The sequence below is a fragment of the Euprymna scolopes genome, chromosome 19, assembly GCF_053919585.1.
Source record: "Euprymna scolopes isolate OS-2025 chromosome 19, ASM5391958v1, whole genome shotgun sequence".
Lineage (NCBI taxonomy): Eukaryota > Metazoa > Mollusca > Cephalopoda > Sepiida > Sepiolidae > Euprymna > Euprymna scolopes.
The window spans coordinates 16,419,467-16,444,317 of NC_136500.1; the positions used below are offsets into that span (position 1 = coordinate 16,419,467).

Consider the following 24,851-nt stretch of genomic DNA (forward strand, 5'->3'; position numbering starts at 1 on the left):
AAACCCACTTATGTGAGTTTCTTTTAAACACTTTCAAATTCCATTTGAATTTAGAAAGGTTATAAAGTACAACCTTTCTTTCTTTTTTTTTTAAACTATTAACAGAACTATAATGATTGTGTTTAAGAAGAAACTGAAATGCATTCTGGTGGATTTACTTTTGTACATAAATTACTTTTGTAAATTCAATTTTTTAAATTTTGTTTTATTTCTATTTATTAAAATTTTGATTTCAATATTTCTTGAATAATATATATATAATTACTAGTCTGTTAAAAACAGGCAAAAGTTGTAGCCCATTAACTTAGAATTAGTGCTTTATGCCAGATTGATGGTTTATTATGGTGAAATGTGTAATCAATTTTCCATTAAATACTAATGTCTATTAATCCTTTACTGTGCATCAAACAGATGCCATAATAATTAGTTCATTGTAACTTATAACAAAGGTCCATACGAAATTTTTGTCAGATTGGCTCTAGAGTTTCCAAGAACAAAATAGAATAAACATACAAATAGACAGAGTAAAAGAAATAGAATATAGAAAAGGACCACCAATGTGTAAGCCATGTAGCCACAAGACACACAAAAGTTGTCTCATGGTCTTATTAATGTAGATTAAAACCTAGCCCCCCCCCCTCAATGTCCAATATACTACTTCATAAAAAAAATAAATGGAATATCTTGTAAATCACTTTCATATTTTCCGGATAATTAAAATGGTTAATTTTTTTTTCTTCTTTCAGAATGTTTGTAAATCTCTCGAAATGGTCAACCCTGTTGTTGCTCAAAGCATGTACATCTTTAAGGTGAGTAACGACACTTGTGTAATGTATTAAGTGCAGGTACATAAACATTGCTTGACTAGGCCAAAACATAAGACCCATTAACGCGGTCCTTTACTGAGAGCCTTCAGGGATCCAGCGTACCTGGAGAGGCATAATGGCAGAACTGTCTTGTGGCTCTCCTGAAAACTAATTGCCCATTTCAAAGGTTCAACTCCCACTCTCTTCTTCTTTCCCTTCCATCTTCTGAAATCTCTTCACTCTTGACCTTTTGTTAGTGGTCATTGTTCAATACTTGTTGGAAACCTCCACCAAAGATGACATCTAGCTGAGCTCACCCGTAGATGACCCAGAGCATTGTTCTTTTCACAAAGCTGATCCCAGTGGGACTCTTCTCACTCAATGAAAGTCTTATTTTCTTCAAAGAGAATATCTCTTGGGTGGTCTGACTCTGGCCAGAGATATTTTCAGTTCTTTGTGCTCCCCCCCCCCTCTTTTCTTGGTCAAGCATCTAACAACTGCATGCCTACCATTCATATGTGCCTGGAAAACATGCTATGCAGCACTTATTTACTATGATAGTTCTCTCTGAAAACTGAAATTGTTAATTTTGCTATGACGGTTGAGACTCAAAACAAGTCATGATGGGGAGTTACATGACTTTTGTTTTTCCGAAGAATGACTTCCCATCACATGTGCACTCTGTGTCTCTCATAATTTTGATTTTCTTTACCAAGATTGATATTTCATGTATTAAAAATTGGCTACTTATGAGCATAGTATCCGCCAATTTTTTTCTTTTTCAAGTGTTTATTGCATCACTATCTCATCAGCTACACACGTTTATACCATGACTCATAGGTTGGAAAATTCATCTCGATTTCAGCGTTTTTGTCATTTAGTCAATCCTGTGTATGTGTGAATTGAAAAAAAAAAAATCATCTGTTAAAATACTATAAGAAGATAGTTTTATTCATCTCTCTCGACTAAAAATAGTTTTAATTTTAGCTCCTCTAGCAGTCTGTCTTCACTATCACCATTACATGATCAGTGACAATCAAGAAATATAGAAATTCCAGTATGGATGTCCCTAATTGATAAAGACTACACTCCTTATTAGGAGCCAACCAAGGGAAGTAACAACTACTCGAGAAATGTGGAGTTGTCTGGCTCTGCAGTGAGAGACAGCAAATGTCGAAATAAAAACAAATTTGTTTATTCGATCATGTTTTTTCTTTTTTATCTGTTGGTTCCCTTGTTCAATATTTATAAAATAAATTGGATATATTACAAAGGTAACAAAAACAAAGGTAATGCTCACAAATAAATCTAATAAGAACATAAATTTCAAAACCAAAATGGGTCATTCTCTGCATAAATGCCCAAGTTACACTCTTCTGAAGGTTGAGGGTTCAATCCTAAGTGCAGGCGACACTCAAACTACAATTGCAAATTACTTAGGATTTCTACTTGGTCATTACTGATGGAGCAAAAGCATGCTACCCTTGTGGATCGAAATTCCATGCAAATTCTTGAGTTTGATATAAACATTTCTGAATTTGACAAGATATACCTGAAGAAGATCAGAGATTACATTTGTCGAAATGTTGTTAAAATAACACTAAAGATGAGAACAGTAGTCCAAATAATGCAAAATGTGTGAATGTCAAGAGTTAGCTTTGTCGTTTGGTTAATTGATGAACAGCATCATGATTGGCTGGTAAAATTCAAATTCCCAACTTAATTATATTTTACATTTTTTCCCCCTTTGTCTTTCTATTGATAACATTTGGTTGGTTGTTCTTAATTTTGGCTTAGCTTTAGCATAAAATATTATAACCTAAATGATAAATATAAGATATTAGCAATATTATAATTCTTTCTAAAATGATAAAAAAAAATGCTTTTATTTCATTTCAGCAACCACATTTCGGTGGAGCTGGTAAGTTTTAATAACATTTTATTTATTACTTGTCAGCTAACCTTCTCTGGTGTTGACGTGTAGCATTCTTTTTTTTTTTTTTTTTTTTTTTTTAACAAGTAAGTCTTTTTTTTTTCTTCAATAATATTAAGATTTTGTTTTTACATATAATTTTGAATGTTAAATTTAATTAGTACAGAAATATTTAGTTATTACATTATTAATTGAACCAAATTGTTTGAAAGTAATAATTTTTTTCCATAAAAACAAATGAGGATGCTAAGAATGGAACCTTTAGGTCATTGGTGTAAAGCACTCTCATCTGACATATTTTGTTGGCCTATATATATATATATATATATACGCAAGTTAGAAAAGCATTTCATCCAAGGCATGAAAATTGTTAAACAAAATATTTTTACTATAGGCTTCATTTTTAAATGAAGGTACAAGATTCAATTTGAAATTTATTTATCTTCAAAATGGACTTTTATAAATTTTACAAAGTAAGGTATAAAAATTTAATTTAAATTGAATCAAAAAATTACCTTGTATTTATTTTATGTAATGTACATTCTGTTGCACTTTTAAAAAAAAATCATTGAAAATTTTATATCGATATCATTAATTGCTAGATGAAAGATGTTTTTAAATAGTAGTCCTCACCAGCAAAAGTCTTTGTTATTATATTATTATTATTTAAAACATTTTGTGTCCTGCTCTTTTGTGCGAGGACTAATATCGTGTAACTCTAAGCTGTTTTTAAGCAGTTCATTGCTAATAACTAGATCTGTGACAACAGCATATTCTTTTCATTATTTATTGAGTATATATCCGTTAATATCTTATATGTTTTTATATAGACGGATGTGGTTCTTTGTTGATTAAGTGTGTCTAACTGTGTCAGATATATACTCGAGAGTCAAAAGAATGAAAAAAATATTCTTTTGTCGCAGCCCTAATAATGATGTACCCCCCCCATCCACACACACACACACACACACTCTTTTTAAACAGACTTGTAGAAGATGGAAATGTTTTTGTTTGGTTTTTGTTTTTTTTTGAGAAGGGGGCTGTATCTAACAACATCTGCACAAATGAAATTATTTTATTACATATATTAAAAATTTTGTTTGTTAAGAACATAGTGAAGTGATGGTAAAAAAATGCAGTCATCTTGATGAAAAAATAAACAAAACAGTAAAAAGGGATAAACTAACATGCTGCTGAGAGCTATTAATGGAGTTATTTTTTTGTGTCTTAAATTATTAAAGGGTAAAGTTAAGACGAGAAAGACAGAGTTCTGCTGCTATATAACTCATCGAGTTGACTACTTATATGTCGATGAAACACTAGGTGTTTTCATTCGATGAGAACAGGCAATCAGTTGAGGGTCAAAAGAATTCCTCATTTAAGATTATAAATGACTTATGCATGTTACATTTTTTTTTACATAGGCATAACCACTTATCAAGGCCCAGAGACCAACTGAGGATAAGGGTTAAGAGTGTACAGTAGTCTGTTGGACAATATAGTAATTATTAACAATGGAAATTCAGTAAATTTGTTAACAAGTGGAATGGCTCATCAAGAACTTGTTTACATTGGACTTGAAGACATATTGTAGTCAGCTGGAAAGCAGGAAAACGGAAGACAATTCCACAGGCATGCAGTTCTAAGAAAGAAGCTTTGTTCATGAAATCTATGTTTAGATTTAGGCACAGATAAAGAGTGGGGGGAATTATTGACAGTGTTTTCAGCTAGACGAGTGTTTCTTGTGAAAGTTTGGCGAGTGGGGGACCATAGATTGAAGCTCAGTCGAACACTTTCTATGAAAATAACGATAAAGCAAACTCGCGACATCTCTTCTGTGAGATAGAGATTGCAGCGAAGAGAAAAGGACATCTCCTACAAGGCTACAAAGTCTATTTTGAACTCTATCAAAGCAGGACAAGTTCTTTCTAGCAGCTCCTGCCCAGATGTGGCAACAGTATTCCATCCTTGGATGTACCTGGCTCTTATATAGATAGGGAATTGCATCAGCAGTGAGATATCTACTGGATCGATAGGATCCAACCATTTTTCCAGCGGCCTTGGCAACAGATTTGATGCCACTTTGATGTAGGGGCTACTATCAGGGACATAATCTACAGGGGTACTATGTGGAAAGTTGGGCAACAAGATGTCGGTTCACGTTACATTTGAACTTCTGCATGTCAGTACAGTTGGGGAAGCAGGAACCCGTAAAGGAATTCCAAAGTCTAGCGGTTCTGGGGAAGAAACTACTGGAGTAGAAGGCTCTCTTACATCTAGGAATCTCTACTGTGAAGGGATGTGATTTAGCTGTTTGTTGGGTTTGTCGGGGATATTTACGTTGCGGGGGCACAAGTGCTTGCAGTTCGTCGGAGCATTCACCGTTAAAGTATTTGTAGAACAGGCAGAGGGATGCTACATTTTGTCGATGGGACAGAGGCTGAAGCTTAGATGACAGTTCAGGACCTATCAGGTTAACGAACCTCTTTTGAACCTTGTCTAGGAGCGAGAAACTAGTAGCAGCTTCACCAGCCCAAATATGACAACAATACTCCATACATGGGCGAATGGTGGCCTTTTAGGGGTAAGGATACTTTCGGGCGTTAGTAGCTTTCTAGCACAGTAGAGAGAACCTACCTTCTTTGCAGCAGTCCTGGCAATGCTCTCAATGTAATTGTTCCAACTCATGTTTCCTGTGAACGTTAGGCCGAGGAGTTTAAAAGATGTACTTTCAGATAAAGAGTCTTTGGCCATTGCTATTAGTGGTAGAGAAGGTTTCTTGTAATTATTGAAGGAAACAAGTTTAGTCTTGGCAGCATTGAATGTGACCATCCATTTTTGTCCCCATTCCACTACAGATTGGAGGTCATCCTCTAGTGTTTCTGCCATTTCCTTAGATATGTGTTCATTTGTTTTCCTGTCGTGCCTATTATAGAGCATAGTGTCATCAGCATATATACCCATCTCCCAGACAATTTTGTTAGGGAGGTCATTTATGAATATTAGGAATAATAGAGGTACAAGGATAGACCTTTGAGGCACTCCCACATTTATATCATATTGTTTAGATGTACGACCGTCGAGGACAACCTGGATTTTTCTCTTATCTAAGAAGGATTTAATTATGTTAAGTATTCTTCCAGTGATACCGTATGATCTGATTTTCCTAAGAAGACCTTCATGCCATACTCTGTCAAAAGCCTTAGATATATCTAGAGCTACCGCTCTACCCTCCCCTGCTTTGTCCAGTGAATGGTATATACATTCAGAGATTACAGTTAGGATGTCTGCTGTGGAACAGTGTAAAATGTTTTTGACTCCTAATGGGGGTATGAGACGAATGGATTCACCAATCATTTTTATAAACACCGGCTGTGCTAAACAACCAATGAAAACGTTTTAAAATTATAAAAATTGTCGAATTTTGAATTCAATCAGTTCGCCGTTATCTACGCCACGGACCGCATTTGATTCTTGGCCGCCATCTTGGTTACTGGTCTGAACTACACCACCATCTTTGTTCAACACAATGTTTCAGAACTTAACAAATGGGCTTGCCTAAATCCGTATTGTTGGTCGGTCAGAAGGTAAGCATCTGTAAGGTAATGGACTAGAGCTTGGTTAATTATGAACTCAAATATTTTGGCGAAAAGTGGGAGGAGGCTAATGGGTTGATAATTTACTGGGTTAGTTCTTTCGCCAGAATTCTTGAAAACTGGTACCACAGAAACAGTTTTCCAGCAGGCAGGAAAGCAAGATTCATTAAGGCATTTGTTGTAAAGTTTGGAGAGAACTGGAGCTACTTCGGCGGAGCACTTTTTTAATAGCACAGCCGGGATGAGATCAGGTCCACATGCTTTTGAAATGTCAAGATTTTTTATGATAGCATGCATCTTAGAAGGGGTGATTTTCAGATAGTCTAGTGTGGTGTCTATCCGCAAAGGAAAGTCTGGGAGGGGGTGGTTAGCAGGGTCCAGTGTGGAGTTGAAGGCAAACCGACTGGCAAGCATGTTAGCCTTCTCGGTTGCAGAGCAAACAACCTCATGATTGTTGGATAGTGTAGGAATTGTTGATTGCCCATTATTTACTACACTGTTGTAGATTTTCCAGAAGTCACGGGTTTCTAATTTCTGTGCTTTGATGTGTTTTTTGGTTGTTTCAGTAAATTCTCTCTTGTAACAGGATCCCGGGCGATGCCAGGTATTCCGTTCAGCTAGATGAAGATGGGAGAGGATGAGGTATAGTTAGGGGGGGGGGCCATGCTGACACTTGGTTAAGGAAAAACAGATGTTTATGAGATTTCTGTCCACCAGAGAAGAAATAGTATCGTTTTCAATGAAAGGAAAATATAAAATCTGATAATAGGATTCGTTGGAACAAGCGGTTGTTTTTCTAGTTGTGTTTGGTAAAAATGAATTTTAACTAGCTAATTGAGTGAGACAGGTACAATGACTTGGGTTCAAAATGTTTGCTTTGGTGTCTGAGAGATGTTGTCATTTGGGTCCACCTGTTGTATTTAGCTACCAAGCCAGTGATAAGTTAGTTGGACAGATAAATAAAATTGAACCTAGGGAGATATGGTCACGAAAGAGAAAGAAGAGGTTCAAAAGAAGAGAGAAAATGAAAACAATATAAAATAAGGGGATAGAGAAAGGAGTTCACGAGAGAAGAAAAGGAATATAAGATAATGGGGAAAAAGGGAAAAGTAATCTTCAAATGACAGAGGTAGGAAGAGGACAGTTTTATAAAAACGATTGTCTTTTTAGAATTAGGGCCCTTTTTACTGGCTGGCATCGAGGCATCCATATCGCTCTCGCCCCGCCTGCTGGGGGGGGGGGACCCTCATAAGAGCTAAGTTGAAAAGCTCTTGTTCTTAGCTGGGAAATTAACTAGATGAACTTAAGTTATACAACCTGCATCACGAAGCTCGGATCAAAGAACTCGACTTTAAACAAGTGTAAAATGATTTATAAATAATTATTTTGTTTGGTTTTTATGAAAATGAATCAGTTTTTCTTTGTTTCTCGATTGCCGGCCTGAATGAAGATGTAGTTTATTTCAGGTATGCCCTGATGCCAGATGATGAAAGAGAGAGATTGGATCCAGCACGAAGCCAGAGTGACGGCTGAAATCGACAATGTTGCCACACGGACTTAGGGTTATGCACATTCTGCATGCCCTGAGCAGCAGAGAGATATTTTCCAGTGACCAGTGAGAGTCTGGTCACCCTTGAGGGGTTCACCACTAGACAAGTAAGAATGTAGCCCTGCTTGGTTGCATCTACGGTCCTGTGAGCCGGGAGCAATGAACACAGTCAAGAGTACATCACAAGTATGCTCCCGCGAACCAGGATAGCGACGGATGCGGCCTCAGCCCCAGACAAAGAGAGGGCATTTGGGTTATACTCTTAGCTGTCTATTTCTTTCTTGCAGTTACTTCTGGCTTCTATATACTTGTCTGTTTGAACTGGACTTATATCGGTTAAATCTGCGGTACGCATGCTGAGTTTGTGCAATGGCAGCTGCAACAGTAGAAGTAAACTATTAGAGAGAGTGGGGCTTGCTATAAAATTTTCGTGTGGGAATATGTGCTCCAATTGCCGTTTTGAACCATTCAGTGGTCTCATTTGCGCACTGTTCAGCAGGAAGTGAAAAGATATTTTGCCATGGGGCTTCTCTGATGAGATCCCTGATGACTTTCCAGTCAACCTTTTTATAATATCTCGTTGTTTTGAGTAATGGCTCTTCAGTTTTGGTCCTAGAGTTTAGGGTGATTTCAACCATTATCACTGCATGATCAGCGTTCCCAAGTGGGCTGTGGGCATTCACGACACAATCATCGGGAACTGTGGTGGACATTGAAGTCACCAAATACATGCACTTCTGCGCTAGTGTCGAGGAAAAGTGCTGTATCTATGCTGTCAGAGAATTTGTTTATTAGGGTACAGTCTTGGGTCGAGGGAGAACGGTAGAGAAAATAAAAGTAATAATGTTGCGTGTTAAGTCTAAAGCACATAAAGTCTTGATCGTCAGATTCTAGTTTTGTTTCTCTAGTCAAGGGGAGGGTATTTCGAATATAGACTCCAAGCCCGTGCATATGTCTGGCAGAGTCCTTACGGCAGAGTCGGAGATATCCAGGCGTGTTAAAGTAGTTAGAGGAGATGGAGGAGTGTAAGTTAGTCTCACTTAGTGCTAAGATATCCGGGGTGTTTGTTAGGAGAAATGCTTCAACATCATTTAAATTAGTTCTAAGCCCACAGATGTTTGTAAATGCAAGCCACAAGGGAGGAGGCAAGTTAATTTTGTATGAGTTTTGTCCTGATTTAAGCGTAATTTTAGATTGTACTGTCATTGTTTCAGTTTAGGTAAGGGGTGCTGAACAAGTGGTTATGCAGAATACCAGACATGCAACACAAGTAGACCATCTGTTGACCTTCCATCTACTTGTTATCTCCTCATCCAAATTTGGTGCTTCATTTAAAGACTGGCCATAGTGTCATCAGGTGGTCTTGGCCACATTTTCTTTTCTTTTTTTTTTTTTTTTCTTTTACTTCATCTCAAACAAAGCACATTACCGTTGCAATACTGTGAATTAAAGGCCATATTTATAAGGGCCTCCTAAATAGGAGTTGTACAGCAAAATGTTTGTTTACATTTAAATTTCTGCATATCAGTACAGTTAGAGAAGCAGTTAGCAGGAAGGAAATTCCAAAGTTTAGCTGTTTGAGGGAAGAAATGATTAGAGTAAAAAATTTTCTGGCATTTAGGGACCTCAACAGAGTGAATTTTTTGATAAGCAGATTTGTCAGTGATATGTATGTTGAGGGGGCACAAGTGCAGCGAGTTCATTAAAGATTTTATTGAGATATAGAATACTGGCAGGTGAGAGAAGGTTTCTAGCCCAATAGAGGGCGCCCACCTGATTTGCAACAGATTTGTCAGAATTTTCTATGTATTTGTTCCAATTCATGTTGCCTGTGAGTGTTAAGCCAAAGAGTTTGAATGTTGAAATCTTAGTAAACATAAATATCACTGACAAATCCACTTAGCAACAAAATCACACCCCTTCACGATTGAGCTCCCTAAATGTCAGAAAGCTTTCTACTCTAATAGTTTCTTCACTTGAACAACTAGGCTTTGGAATTCCTTTCCTGCTACTTGCTTCCCTGACTATAATGATATGCAAAAGTTTAGGCCAACAACTTGTTAATCTTTCCTAGGCATGGTCCCAAATAGTAGTCCCTTACGTCTAAGTGGTGATATGCCTCGTTAGGAGTGAACTTTAGTAAAAAGAGAGAAAAAACCATGATTCGTTCATACATGGAGCATTGTCACATCTGAGCTGGTGCACCAACCACTACTCCCTAGTCTAATAGAAGCCACACTGTCCAACCCAGCCCTTGTCATATCATCGTAATGTTGCATCCCTGTGCTCTTTTTACAAGTACTTCAATGGCTTTTCTTTTTTTTTTTTTGTTACACGGTGGTCACCACTTATCAAGGCCCGGAAGCCACTAAAGGATAAAGGTTATTGCAAGTACAGTACGTTAGTGTGGAGATTTAATGAAGTGTTCACTTAAGGGGGTGGTTCATCAGGAATTTGTTTACGTTGGACTTGAAGACATCCAGGTTGTAGTCAGGTGGGAAGCAGGCAGACGGAATAGAGTTCCACAGGCGTGCAGTTCTAAGAAAGAAGCTTTATTCATGGAATCTACGGCACTATTAGCCATGGCATTTGATTGTTGGTAAAGTTTCTTATAATTGTTAAAGGAAATGAACTTTATCTTAGTAGGATTAAATGTTATCATCCATCTTTCACCCCATTCCACTACAGAGTGGAAGTTATTTTTGCATGTTAAAAGGATTTTCCTTCCAAACAAGGTCACAACTTTAAAATGAAGTTTAAAACAAGCAACACCATTTTATCTTTGAGAGATTGCAAAATACTTGGTTTCTTTCCCTTATGACAGAATTACAATCAGTAGAAACATATCTTCCTGCCAAACAAAAAAGGCCGTTTGCTTGTATTTTTAGTATAAAAAAAAATCATCCATATTTATGTTCTGTTATTGATTGCTTAAAAGTCGCAAACCCTTAAGTCAAGGGAGATAAGTCATTAAATTGGCCTTCCACATCAAAACATAATAAAACTTGATATTTCGATAAATTCTATTTTTACTTGTAATTATTTTTCTACTCATCATTTTATGTAATTTTTGGAATTTCTACTAATTTGGACATGTAATGTAATGTTTTCATCTGAAATGTGTTGGTTTAAAAGGTCATCAATCTACATAAACACCCAACTTTTTTACCTTTGTGTAACCCTTAAAATACATGTCTCGAGAAACCCCTACACAAAAACATTGCTCATCTGAACACCATAAGCAGATTGTTGAACATATGCCATTAACAAGAAATCTATATATTAATATGATAGTGTGTGTTTGTGTGTCACATGTACAGCTTTTCTTCTGAGTGACTGTTGTTTAATTGTTATGACTTTCCATTTCTTGCAATAAATAATTTTACCGAGAATTCTTCATAAATTTTTGTTTCAGTTTCGATTTAAGCTGATGCGCTCAAGTCATATGGAAATATATTTTTTATTTTTGAAATCGCAACTTTATAAGAATCAATAGAAAATTGACTCTAGAATAATTTATGCAGATTAAATATCATATTTAAGCGTATTTTATGATCGGGCTACGCCAGGCATCCCTGCTAGCTTAGATAAATATTTTTGCAGTTTTGACAAAAGAGTTACAATAATATCAGGATGTCTCCAGATAATACCAACATCAATATATTACATGTGAAATAGTTTGCTGTGGAATTTCCACAGTTTCCACTAATACATATTTATGAAAATAAGCCTTAATTTACATTGTAATTCTGTTTGTATATCAATTAATCATTAAAATGCTATTTTAAGCCCGAGTAAGACTGGTGGATGCACAAATGACTCTAAAAACGTTTTTTGTTTGTTTTCAGTTAGTCCTCATCAAGATAGCACATTTTTGTATACAGAACCAATGAAACTTATCGGATTATGGATTCCATTAGAAGATGTGACAGAAGAAAATGGATGCCTATCTTTCATACCAGGATCACACAAAAGTAAGATGACGACTCATTTATTTTTTCCTTTACAAATAGAGAATTAGAATTTGATAAAATATCTGAATCTGTCAAAGTTGTTCAGAATGTACAGAAATGCTTGTTAGAATCGACAACACATTTAGTGACAGTTTTAATGTTAAAGTAGGAATGTATTAGATTCTGTACAGAGTTCATTGCTTTTTATTTGTGTTTTAGAAGTGTGGCATGATTCCTGGCTTTGATAAAGGCCATTTTGGACTCCCTGGCAGCCAAAGGCATGGTGTTGTGTAGTCATTCTTGCTGTCTTGAGAATTTTGGAGAAAACCGATTTTGTTGATCAGGTTTTGTAGGAGTTTCTAAGTTCGCACTGGCTTATTACTTTCACATAGATGTGTTACTTTTGGGGGGTTGTAACGATTTTCGTTGGTTGAAAATACTTCTTCATGTATTCCTATGAAAACTTACTTGCTTTAGTGAGGAAAAGAATGAATAGATTAAGTAAAACAATTAAGAACACGGTCAATAAATTTGAATAATGGTAAAATTAACAAAATAGTGAATAATAATAGGATTGAATCAGGTGAATTATATAATGAGAAAAAATGTAATTGTAGAAAACCTAACGACTGTCCATTGGAAGGCTATTGTTTAGTTTCTGAAATTGTATACAAATGTGAAGTTAAGGTGAATAATAGTTAAAAGATATATACCTAGTTGTAATTTTAAGGACAGATACCGAAATCATATTGCATCATTTAACATTGGACCAGGAATTGGAATGATAAGAAAGATAGAAATAAGGATGGGGTAAGAATAAATATTAAAAATGAGAAGAGAAACACAACTGCATTAGAGGATTGAGTTAGGGAACTATGTAAGAATAAAATAGAATTTGAATTAAAATGGTCAATAGTAGATAAAGCTAGAAAGTATAAAACAAAAATATGTAATTCATGCTTACTTGAAGCATACCACATAGTGAATTCTAAAAAAAGGAAATTTAAACAAAAAGTTCTGTTATACAAAACTGTCTACATAGAAATAAATTCCTATTATCACACCTAAAACCTGATTAAAATAACATGTATATAAGAAAATTAAGGAATATGTTGTTAGTGAAATGTAAGTGTTGTAAGAGAATTTTAAATTTGGTATGAGGAATTTAGGATGGTGCAATAAAGAAAATAGTAGGTTAACTTAATAAACTAAATATAACCTAAATAAGGGAAAATAGAATTAAATTTAAATTTAATAATTGTCAATGGTAATGAAATAACACTTGAGACATTTTAATAGCACAAAAATAAAAATAAATCAAATATTAAGTAATTGCAAAATATTGATGTTTATGATGGATTAAAATAGACTAAATTATAAATTTAAAATAAACTAAATGAGAAATATAATCTAGATTGCTATAAAGAGAATAATGTAAGAACTACAAGTTTAAAACTAAGCGTAGGAGATTAATAAAGACAAAAATCAAAATATTGAAATAAAAAATACAAAGGAATTTCAATAAAATTATGAATCGATAAATGTGGACAAAATCGAGTTATGTCCCTTACACTGTCTCAATCTACTGAATGATACAGGAATAGTAAAAATTAAAAACAAAGATAACATATGTAGATTAAGATGAGACTAGAAATAATAGATTTAACATTCAAATTAATTACATAATCAAAATAATGAAGATAAATATTAATTAAAATTATTTAAATAAACCTTTGAATTATAGTTTTTCTTAAAAACATAGCATGTAAAAGGGAAAGGGTAAACAAATATATTGTAACATGTAAATAAAAATTTATACGAAACTAAGGCAAATTGAGAAATGAATAGTGTGACATAATTAGAAAAACATTAAAAAAAAATTAAATGAATATAAAAATAGGGATTATGAATATATTCATATATATATATATATATATATATATATATATATATATATGACGAATATATTTTTGGAATATTTTTAAATGATGTAATGTTTAAATCTGTCCAAATAGTTATGAAACAATTGTAACACATAAGGAAATACACCATGTTCTTATTTTAGATTTTCTTGTCTTGATGTTTGCAAAAATATTATACCTATTTACAATGCCTCCCCACAGGACAGACATCAGAGTCGTTTTTCAACGTGGAGAAAAGGTACAAAAATAAAAATTGTCTCAGTCGTGAAGGACTGCTCCTCCACCGAAAGAGAACAAGAAATGGAAGTGCAGCATCTGAAGAACAGATACTACACTTTGATCTTGGCCGAAAAGCTTTGCAAAAATATTATATATATAACTAGATATACTTGACCTGTATATGTTATATTCAGTTATGTAGTTTCTACACAAAAAGCTAACATCTCCATCAGATTATCTACTGAAATGAAAGTGCGTTTTTCCAGTGAAATATCTGAAGTCAATTTATCCCATACCAGTGAGTGGATACTTTCATGAACAGACTGTCTAGACTCGTCATCTGCTTGAAATAAATGAGACTATTATTGATTTTTTTTTCTCCATGAAGCAAGCTGAATTTTTGATTTGCTAGTGAGCGGAGTGGTTATATCTACTAGGAATTAACTTTGTGGATAGCATGCTGAACCTTGGTCATTGACAATGGAACTTAATCGAATACCATCTTTGTTAATCTTAGGAAGGTTGCATGTGTTTGATAGCTTGTTGCAATACTGAACGAACTGTTTGTATTTTTAAGGTAGTGTTGGTGTACCCTTTTACCCTGTTTCTGTCGATGTCCCCCGACTTTGGTCCCTCCTGGTTTCTGGGGCGTCACTTGGTATATGCTTGCGAAAAAGTTGCCGCTCTGATGAAGACCGCAGATATCGAAGGGTCCTGTTTCATCAGTTTAACATGTTTAACCCCATGTTAAGATCATAAGAGCAATCGTTCAGTGTTGGTCATCAGTTGTACCACTGGAAAGTAAAGGTCATTTTTAAGCAAGAAAAATAAATAATTTGATGGCTATTATTTTTTATATAAAAATAATTATTTTGAGTAAAAGTTACAACCTTGCATTTGTGTAGGGGAAAAAAACGACTTCTAAATACACTTTATAATTAAAGTAATTTTGGACTGGCTCAGCAACAAAGTTCTGGAAAATTTTGGTTTAGCAATATTCACCTTAGTGACATAGATTCCAGTGGCAGGCAGAATGGAGTCTGATTATATTGCATTGAGTATTCAGCAAAGCAACCTGGCATTGTCCAGTCCTTTTCAACTCACACTCTCTCAAACAGAGGAAGTTCTCCCCTCTTACTGTATCAAATTATTACATATTTCCTAACTATTACTTTGTCTGAGGTGCTCCCCCCTCACAGGTTGATTGTGACATAAACAACACACCCTTCAAATATAGAATTTATTTTATTTAGTTCCCAAAACCTGGTATGTTTTCAGTCATCATGTGACCTATGCCGATTACAAGGTTAGACAACTTAATTTATTGATTTACACAATGAGAAAAAAAATCATATTCACACGAGAAAAAACTTTTCACTTTGTTTAATTAACTAAATTGCAATCCACTTTTTTTACCTTTCAGAAACCCAGTTTCATATTGGCTCCTTTTTGATTTTGCATTTTATTAATTAATACTGTCATATTAGGTATTTGTCCTTGTTGAAGATTTGTGAGGACTTTCTGTCTTCTAAGTCAAATTCCTTTTTACTTTTCTAGATCTTATCAGATTTCCTCAAATAATCTGCTCTATCCATTAACATTAGCATTTCTTTCGTTTGCTGGCAGTATTATTATATCATCACTGTATAGTGCTTTCATAGCCAATACTTCTTCTTTTGAGGTTTTGTAGGCTTTAAATTCTACAGTTTTTCTAATAATCCAAGTTATCGATTCTCATCTAAAAAAAAAAAGAAATCCAAAACATTATAAAACAATGCAGTCCATTTTCTTATTTTGTAGCCTGAACTTATGCTTGAATGACACCTATTTTTTTCTAACCAGGTGGTCTTCACAATGAACGCAGAATGATAATTGATGACAGTGTTGCCACTGGAACAAAATTCACCAATGATGTTGCAACTTATGACTTCAGCAAATTCCAACCCATAATAATTAAAAAAGGTGATTTTTTTTTTTTTTTTTCCATACTTTTTGTTATTTTGCATCAAAATTTTGGTTTGCAAAAAAAAAAAATTGTTTTTAAATCCTATTTTCAAATAAATTTTCTGCTAATTTTAATTTGATTATTTTATTCAGTGTTTGTTAATCCTTTATTGGGAATAACTTCATAAATGAAAAATGGCAGGTGTCAAATCATAACGGACAAGCACCAACCCCAATCAGATTAATTAAAATTCCCATTTCTGGTGTGTTTGTGCTTAAACTCATGATATGAAATCAGATTATCAACTCTGCTGACAGGGAAGGAGAGAAGGTTTCTTATTATTAATTTAATCAATCATTTTAAATTTCACAATGATTTCTAGGTGTACTTTGTGTAGGGATGTTAGTCTTTCCACACTAGGCTAGACTTCACTAAGAAATTTTTAATCTCTAGAATAAGAACACTAATATGGGCATTACATATAACTAATTTGTGAGATATGGGTGTGTGTGAGCCATAAGGATCTTGTTAGTGTTTTCATGTCCATATTACCTCTCCCCTATCTCACCTTCTAAATATCTGCTAAGATTCACCTCATTATTTATTAGCCTCTTCTCCAATTCAACTAACTCCCTTTTTTTTCTTTATTTCATTTTTCCAAGTCCCTATCTAACAACCTCTTCTGCTTCCTTTTTTGGTTTCTACCTTTCCTTTTCTTCACATGTCTGTTATCTACTCTCACTCCACCCCCGAACTGATCGCTCATATTTATTATTTATCTGTTAAATTCAAAGAATCTGCCATTTTTGTCATTCTGAGCTAATCTCTCCATATAGAATGAGTATCATCTCATAGTGTCACATTCTTACACTAAGCTAAATTTGACGAGATCAAGAAAAGGCATTATTTGGGTCATCCATACTTATAGACTTTTCTTGTCGGGAATAGTTATGGTTTTAGACATGTTCTCTTGAATGTTTGCTTTCTGGTTTGTCTAGCAATTCTTTGATTACCATTTCTTTTCTCATTGGTTTTGTTTCATAATTGTAGGTAGCCTCGTACTTATCGATGGTTTAGTCGTGCATAAGAGTGAAAAGAATGTGTCATCAAACTCTCGTCATGTTTATACATTCCATCTCTATGATCAACACGAGTGCAATTACAGTCAACAGAATTGGTAAGACCTTTTCCAACTGTCTTAATTTAAAAAAAAAAATAAATTGAAAGATAAATAAATGAATTATTGTTTGGTTACATAATGAAATAATTTTCACAATCCATACAAATTCCATAGTTAACAAAAAACTTTTTCGTCCCTCGACAAAAGGAGGGTGGACCTGTAAATTCACCCTTGTCCATTTGCACTTTTCTCAATAACTATACCTTGGAATTTTTTGAAAAATTTGCACGCTCATTAAACATGATATGAGTCAAATTAACAGAACAGATTTTCCGGGAAAACTCCAGTTGCCTCCGTAGAGGTGCTTTTTGGGTTAAAATGGCTAAAATTGACTGCTTATTAAAAAAAAAATTGATGCCTTGGCTTTATAAAACTTTCTGAAAAGTTGTAACTAACTGATTTCTATATGATTTTGTGTGTCTATACTTTGCGATAACTCTTGGGTGTGCCCTAGGGGCTCTTTTAGGGCTAATAAAAACACTCCATTTTTGGGACTATTTTGCTATATTTGTCCAAATTTTCTGTGTATGTCTATTTAGTAGTTTTGCATGGTGCTGAACTCAAATTTAAATATGTTATGGCCTTGGGAACTTTTGGGCCTAAATGGAGGGTGGGGCAAATGATGAACTTAGTCATTTCTTTTTTTTTTTGCATGGTGCAGAGCTCAAATTTACATATGTTAAGGCCTAAAACTGCACCGTTTGTTCATTTTCACCAGGATTTGACACTTCCTGGAGATTTTTGGGCCTAAATGGGTAGGGGAGGGGGGGGGCAAATGCTATCCTTAGTCATTTTTTTTTTATGCCTCGTTCACTGAGCACTCACGGGAGACTATACATACTTCACTTGTTAATCTTCCTATTTGTAAGTACTTGCTGCATAATATATTTCCTTTTATTCAAATACCTTAAAAATAACTTGTATGCAAATTTAAATACTTAAAATAATTTTTAAAGTTCAGTTTACATATTTAAATTAGGCAATTAGTTTAAAAATGCAAACTTTTAAAATTTAATTTTTATTTACTTAGCTCATCTTTTGATGAAAAGCAAATTAACATTTAGTTTTTATAGAATTACTATGTACTCAAACATAAAAATGTTGGTGGCTTTTGTTCGACTTCAAATCAATCATGATGTTATGTGCCGACAGAAATACTAATGGGGTTTTAATAAATAAAAAAAAATTTTATCTTAGAAACGATTGTATGGCTAAAATATTGCTGAAGCTGAATTCCTAGATTTGATTTAAATGATGTCATAATTTTGTTTTGTTTATTAAATGTACTTATATTTATTATATGCATATATATATTAAGTAAAAAAGATGAACGATAAGTTACATAGAAGTTTGTTGTATCATCAGATCAATAAGGACAAAAATGAGAAAAATTATAGGAAAGAAAATCTTTAGAGTAAAGCATTTTGAGGCTAAATGCTCAATTTAATATATGAATTGCTCCTCTTAACCATGTAGAGCTTCTATCTTGATAGGTTTGTTAAAGATAATATCCTTTTCAGGTTTATTTATTATTTACTATTCACATGTGTGTGTGTGTTAATGGTTTAAATACATTAACATTAAATTTGTAAAAGTTTACTATAAAAAAAAGAAATCCTCATTCTACAAGGAAAAATGTTTTCAGTGTTTTATTAATTGGAAGGCATTTGCTGGTATAAGAAATCTTGTGACTGGGACGTGAATGATATTCTTCAAGAAGAGAGAGAGAGGGATGAAGGAGGATCAATAAATTTAATTTTTCTCTTGAAAAAATAAAAAAATTACAGAACTTTTTATTTATTTATTTATTTTTTTTTTCAGGCTTCAACCAACCAAAGATTTGCCGTTTCCATCGGTTTATGATGCCCACATTTAATCCAGAGACTACAAACACATTTGTGGCAAAGATTTTAATTAAAACATTTTGCAGTTTAGATAGAACCATTTTTTTTTTTTTAAATTTACTTTACCCATTATACTTCCTATATTGTTCACCAATTGAAATCAAAGATTTTATATATTTTTATCAGAAAAGTTGTTTTCAGTCATCCAGTTTTATGAAATAATGAGCTTGGGTCTCTCTCTTCCTCAGTTCGTTTGATACTCTTCCCTTGTCCAGGGCTCGGATATTTTTAATATTTCATAAGCTCCATGCAGTTTAGCGTATTAATTGTATTCAAATACCACTTGGCCAGCTAACCTTCCTGCAATTAAAGGCCTCTATACTTTTGCAACTAAAATGCTCTACATAATTATACGCACATAATCAATTCATCGTTAGAATATCTTCTTTGCTTGTTAAATGTAGTGCCTCTAACAAGTGCTCTGGTCTAATGTGGCGAATTTGGTACAATTTCACATGGCAGGTCCTTCTAATTAGAGATCTGTTATTATGCTGTTGTTATTCATTCATTTTCTATTGATTATTATTGGCATTCATTTCTCGGTCTTTCTGGAAAGATATCAGGTGCTTATGGAAGGTTTCCAACATCTCTAAATGAAAGTGTTTTTGTGGAATGATCCTGATTCGAACTTGGCACACCAATATTGTCAGTCAAGTGTTGTTGATCACTTAGCCATTGCCACCTCCCTTATGCTAGTTGGAAAAGAAAAAGAACTGAATGAGGTTCTAATCCTAAGTCTTTACACGGCTGCTTTACAACTTGATGTTGAGAGAAAAAGCTCACAAAATTTTGCTGGCAATGCCTTAACATTTGTAGTTGTACGGAGTGCACATCCTCCACTTGTATTCAGCATATGTGCTAGATAGCACAAAGAGCCGACTCACATTATTTTAGCCTGTGAATTTTCTGATCTTCCTCTTCTCTTGATATCTAACAAAGTGCCAATCATAAAAATATCAGCACTTGAGAAAATATATAATTATCTCAGGCAAATCAACCTTTTTTGGGGGGAGGAGGGGGAGGTTACCGAACATCCAAATTTACCTAATAGTAAGTATTTATTATATCTATTACTAATGGAGATTTGGTATTTGTCTGTCTGAAACAGAAGCTATACTATTCTATTAATTGTCCAATTTAGTACACTAGTTGTAAATAGTAAATTCTCTCAATGCTTAATTCAAGGATAGAAGTGGTATAATATCAGTTCTGCGATCATAATACCATCCTTCAGAGACAGAGAGAGGAGGGGGGGTTAGTGTAGTATATTTTTTTATCATTATACAATCCTTCCAGATGTTAGAGGTGGAGGGTAGTGTAGCATGTGTTCTGTTGTCAGGAAACCATCCTCCTAGGCGTTATCTGTTTTTGGAGAGAGATGGGGCGAAGTTTTTTAACAAGAAATTTAACAATCAACTTTTCATTAATAAACTCAACGTGTGTGTGCGTGTATATATATATATATATATATATATATATATATATATATACACACACACACACACCAAGTTATTGATAGTTCAGAGAAAACTTGTGAATTTAACAAGGTAATTAAGAGTGCTCAATAAAAAAGAACGATATTTTTTTATTGATAGAGACAAATTTACATGGTCACGCCACTGGAAGAAGCTTGGACTTTTTCAGTGGAAGACAGACTTTATTAAGTCGCCTGAGGAGTAGTTATGGTCTTTTCTGACCATCTGTCTGAAACATTATCATGTCCAATGTCGCGATCATGTAAATTTGTCTATATCAAAAAAAAAAAAAAAAAAATATATATATATATGTGTGTGTGTGTGTATATGATGTATCCTCCTGTCGATTTGGATGTATAAAGTCTACCACAACTAAATTGTCTGGAAGCTTTTTTTTTTTTTTTTATATAGTGGTGAAGGCTTTGTGTAAAACCATCCACACTTTTTGATACAACTGCTAATCTCGGTCAGTGCAATGGCTGCCACAAGAGCAGAGTAGACTTCCGGTTTTACATCAGTTTTTCATTCTCTTAGATACACGTCTTAACAAAGACTGAAGGTGCATCTCTCCCAGTGGATTAAATCTGCCCCAGCCTGGAAATTTCTACATCCTGGCATGGTACATACAAAGCCTAACATTCCCAAATGGTTACCCATCTGGTACTGGCCATGCTTATCGTTGCTTTGGTGATCTGGTGAGAACGGGTGTGTCAACATGATCATGCCGTGTGTGTGTGTGTGTGTGTGTGTGTGTATATATATATTATATATTTTCAAACTCTAAAGCTTTCTGGTGCAAAAATAAAAATATCAAAACTAGTGTTTCTAAAGGTATTTTAAAAATACTTGTACGTCATCTTATTAAAGAATGCTATTTTCAAATAGGAAATAAAACATTACTCCAAACGATAGGTATCCCAATGGGATTGGATCCTGCACCATTTTGGGCAAATTTGTATTTACATAAATTCGAGTGTATATATATATATATGTCATCACTATTAAAAACAGATATATCTAAAACATAACTTTCATGGATGTAGATTTATAGATGACCTTATATGGATAAACGATAATGATGAATTCGAAAAAAAATAAACATCTTATATATCCAAACGAATTAAAATTGAATTGTGAACATAGAGGACAACAGGCTACATTTCTGGATTTAGATATAAAAATTGAGGATGGGATTTTTCTTTATAAAATATTTGATAAAAGAAACGCTTTCCCCTTTAAAATAGTATGTATGCCCCATAAAGATAGCACCTGCCCTGTTTTTATGTTTTATGGAACCATTATGTCAGAGTTTTTGAGAATAGCTCGCGTTACTTTAAAACTAACAGACTTTATACCACCAGTTTCTAGTTTAGTAATAAGGATGATAAAACAAGGTGGGGATAAAAATAAAATATTTAAACAGTTAAATAAAGCATTTGTTCGTTATCCTGATGCTTTTGAATCATTTAAGATAAACCAGACTATATTAATAAAGGAAATCCAAAACTATATAAGCAATGTATAAAATGTATTTATAATTACATATAATAAATTTATAATAATAAAAAAATTAAAAAAAAAATGTATATATGTAAAAATATTTTTAACCTTTATATATCTAATTTTAAATAAGAATGTAAATATACTAAATACTAATCATAATGGGGGTGATAAGTAGTTAAATGGATTAATCCTAATCTTATAAATACAAGACTGATAAATTAAAAAATTAAAAAATGTATCCATTTTAAATGTGGAAATTGATGAATCGCACAGGTAAGAAATTCATTTTTATAGTAGTAAAAGGTTAGTAATTGCAATTAAGAATAGGAAATTGGATCAAATGTTTGTAACATGTCTTCTTCCTAAGATTAAGGGTGGTGGTGTTTGATCGACACTGCTGGGGAGCCATGATGTAATATACTGTTTTGTTTTTAAATCCCCAAAACAGTGTTTCATGGTAAACAACTGATGATCCCTTGAAAAATAAATTATTGGTATTATAATAAATTCGAGAGCGAGTTGATGCAGTGATTGCAGGTGATTAAATGACTTACTGACTAGATGGTTTTCTAACGAATGATGAAACATATTTTTTGTATAGTTTTAAAGGTTAAAAACTTCAAAGACTATATATATATATATATATATACACTAGCAAAAATATGCGACTAAAGTATGATTAATTGTTACTATTTTATGCATGTGACAGGGGGGGGTTGTGTAGTAGTGTATGAAATTGCATTACATAACTTCTCATCTGTAACATTGTTGTTCTCTCTGACAACCACATTGGCCAGATCTCAATACACTGCATCAAACACCAGCTTGCTCTCGGTGCGTAGTACTAGGCAAACTTATGCCGTAAATCTCTAGCACAACGACAATTTTCCCAAAGTTCAACTTTCGAAAGGAGTAGGAGGAGAAAGAAGACATTGCATACTCGCCAATTGCCATGTATTTTTTGTTTCTCCTTTTCCTTCCGATCTCTATGCCTATACATGCATTTCATGTTGTGACACCATGCCCTAAAATGCTGACTCTACTAGGTCAGCACAACAGCAAATGGGAAATTGTTCTTTACTTTCATAGTACTCGTTTAAATATGTCCTGGTGTAGTAGTAGTAAAGCAAAGGAAGTAACATTCACTGAAACGTAAATCTGTATGAACTAACGCGATATGACTTTTGACAGACTTGATTCTGCTGCTGTTGGTATCCTCACTTCTTTCAAGAATTGCATATTTCAAATAAATAAATACAAATTTTAATTGCAAGGAACGCGACTCTCTTTTTTTTTTATAATCTTCAATTAGAATATAAGTTATTCTCCTTGTTGATTTTTTTTTTTTTTTTTTTTTTCAGTCATTAAAAAAAAAAAAAAAAAAAAAATTTTTCATATAAGTTCTCCAAGCAGGAGTTCTCCAAGCAGGACTAGATAATTTTCTAAATAAACTAATGAGATAGTTTATTATAGTCCAAATGATGTGCCATAACTCTAACAAATGAAAATCTACAAGTCAGAATCAGTTTGACATGTCAGCTTAAATGCTATTTAGGCCCAATTTTGAAGATAACTTTGTTAGAAAGAATAGTTAAAAGTGCAAAAATTGGAAACACTTTCTTTAAATATTTTTTTACTGTTTATTTTTATCACAAAACTTTAAAAAAATAAACAATCGCCCAGATTGAATATTAATTGAATTATTGGATTTCTTGTTTAATCTTGTTATAAGTTTTTTTTTTTTGCTGTTTAGAATTCTCTTATAAAAAAATATTCATTTTTATAAAAAAGAAAACCATTTTTAATGAGGCAGGGACATTGGAAAAACTCCAATTTGCTTAAAAATGATTTTTTATATAAAAATAAAACAACTTTATCAATCTAAATATTAATTTATTTACATGATTTTTGGTGTACGATATTTTCTTTCCATCATGGGTATGTACATAATATAGATTTTTATTTTTTTAATTTTTTTTTTCATGTGGGGGAATTTTAGACAAGCACCAGGCTTTTGTATAAAATATTGTCTGGCCTAAACACTGATCGCCATAATATAAAACTCTAATACAAAATTAATACCACCATTAGATTAATTGTAAAATGTTACTCTAGAAGTTTTTTGTTTTGATTTTGGTATAGGGCTTTGTTTCCAATTACAACTTCTGGACAAACATTTTATTATGGTTGTGCTTTCAAATTAAAATTTTTTTTTCTTTGCAAAAAAGATCATTAATTTTATTTTTGCAAGATAAAACAATGGTGCTTGCTTAGAATTCCCCGCATATGGGGGGAGGCGGATCTGTCTGATGTATATATCCATGATGGAAATGAATATCATGCATCAAACATCACAGAAATGGATCAAGTATTTATATTTTTTATAAAGGAATTCATTCTAAGTTTTTTTTTTTTTTTTTTTTCTTTTAATCTCGCAGGTTGTAATTGTCTGGCATCATCTGCCATGTTCATTCAGCAGGTTTTCCAGATAGTGTTGTGAGATTGCCGCTTGTAATTTACCCAGAAAATAATTCAAACTTGTAAGATTTGAGAAAACCATTCTTAACATGAGGTGCTGGGGCATTGGAAAAACTCCAATTCGCTTAAAAATTATTTTCTTTATAAAAATAAAACTACTTTATCAATTTACATGATTTTTGGTGTATGATATTTTCTTTCCATCACAAGTACGTACATCATACAGTTTTCTTTGTTTTTTGTAATGGAGAAATTTTGAACAAGTTCCAAAACAACTTTGACTGTGATAAGGTTGCATGCTTTAAATTGTGAACATATATATTTTGTTTAAAAATTTTTTTTTTATGTTACAAAAAGAAAAAAAATGTAGTTTGTTGGTAAAATATTT

At 33.3% G+C, this 24,851-nt stretch overlaps 1 protein-coding gene across 5 annotated transcripts in view; it reads left to right on the top strand.

Annotated features, from left to right (window-relative positions):
• The window catches only part of LOC145303451 (phytanoyl-CoA dioxygenase domain-containing protein 1-like), a 60,067-nt gene extending 35,428 nt beyond the window's left edge, over nt 1–24,639 (top strand). For all 5 annotated transcript variants that reach the window (XM_080144784.1, XM_080144788.1, XM_080144785.1 and 2 more), the window contains 6 exons: nt 747–809; nt 2,706–2,727; nt 11,733–11,858; nt 15,821–15,940; nt 16,974–17,100; nt 18,925–24,639. In XM_080144784.1, the coding sequence (XP_080000910.1) occupies nt 747–809; nt 2,706–2,727; nt 11,733–11,858; nt 15,821–15,940; nt 16,974–17,100; nt 18,925–18,979 (513 nt within the window). In that variant the 3' untranslated portion in view covers nt 18,980–24,639. The remainder of the gene's footprint in view (nt 1–746; nt 810–2,705; nt 2,728–11,732; nt 11,859–15,820; nt 15,941–16,973; nt 17,101–18,924) is intronic.
• Nucleotides 24,640–24,851: the final 212 nt, after the last annotated feature.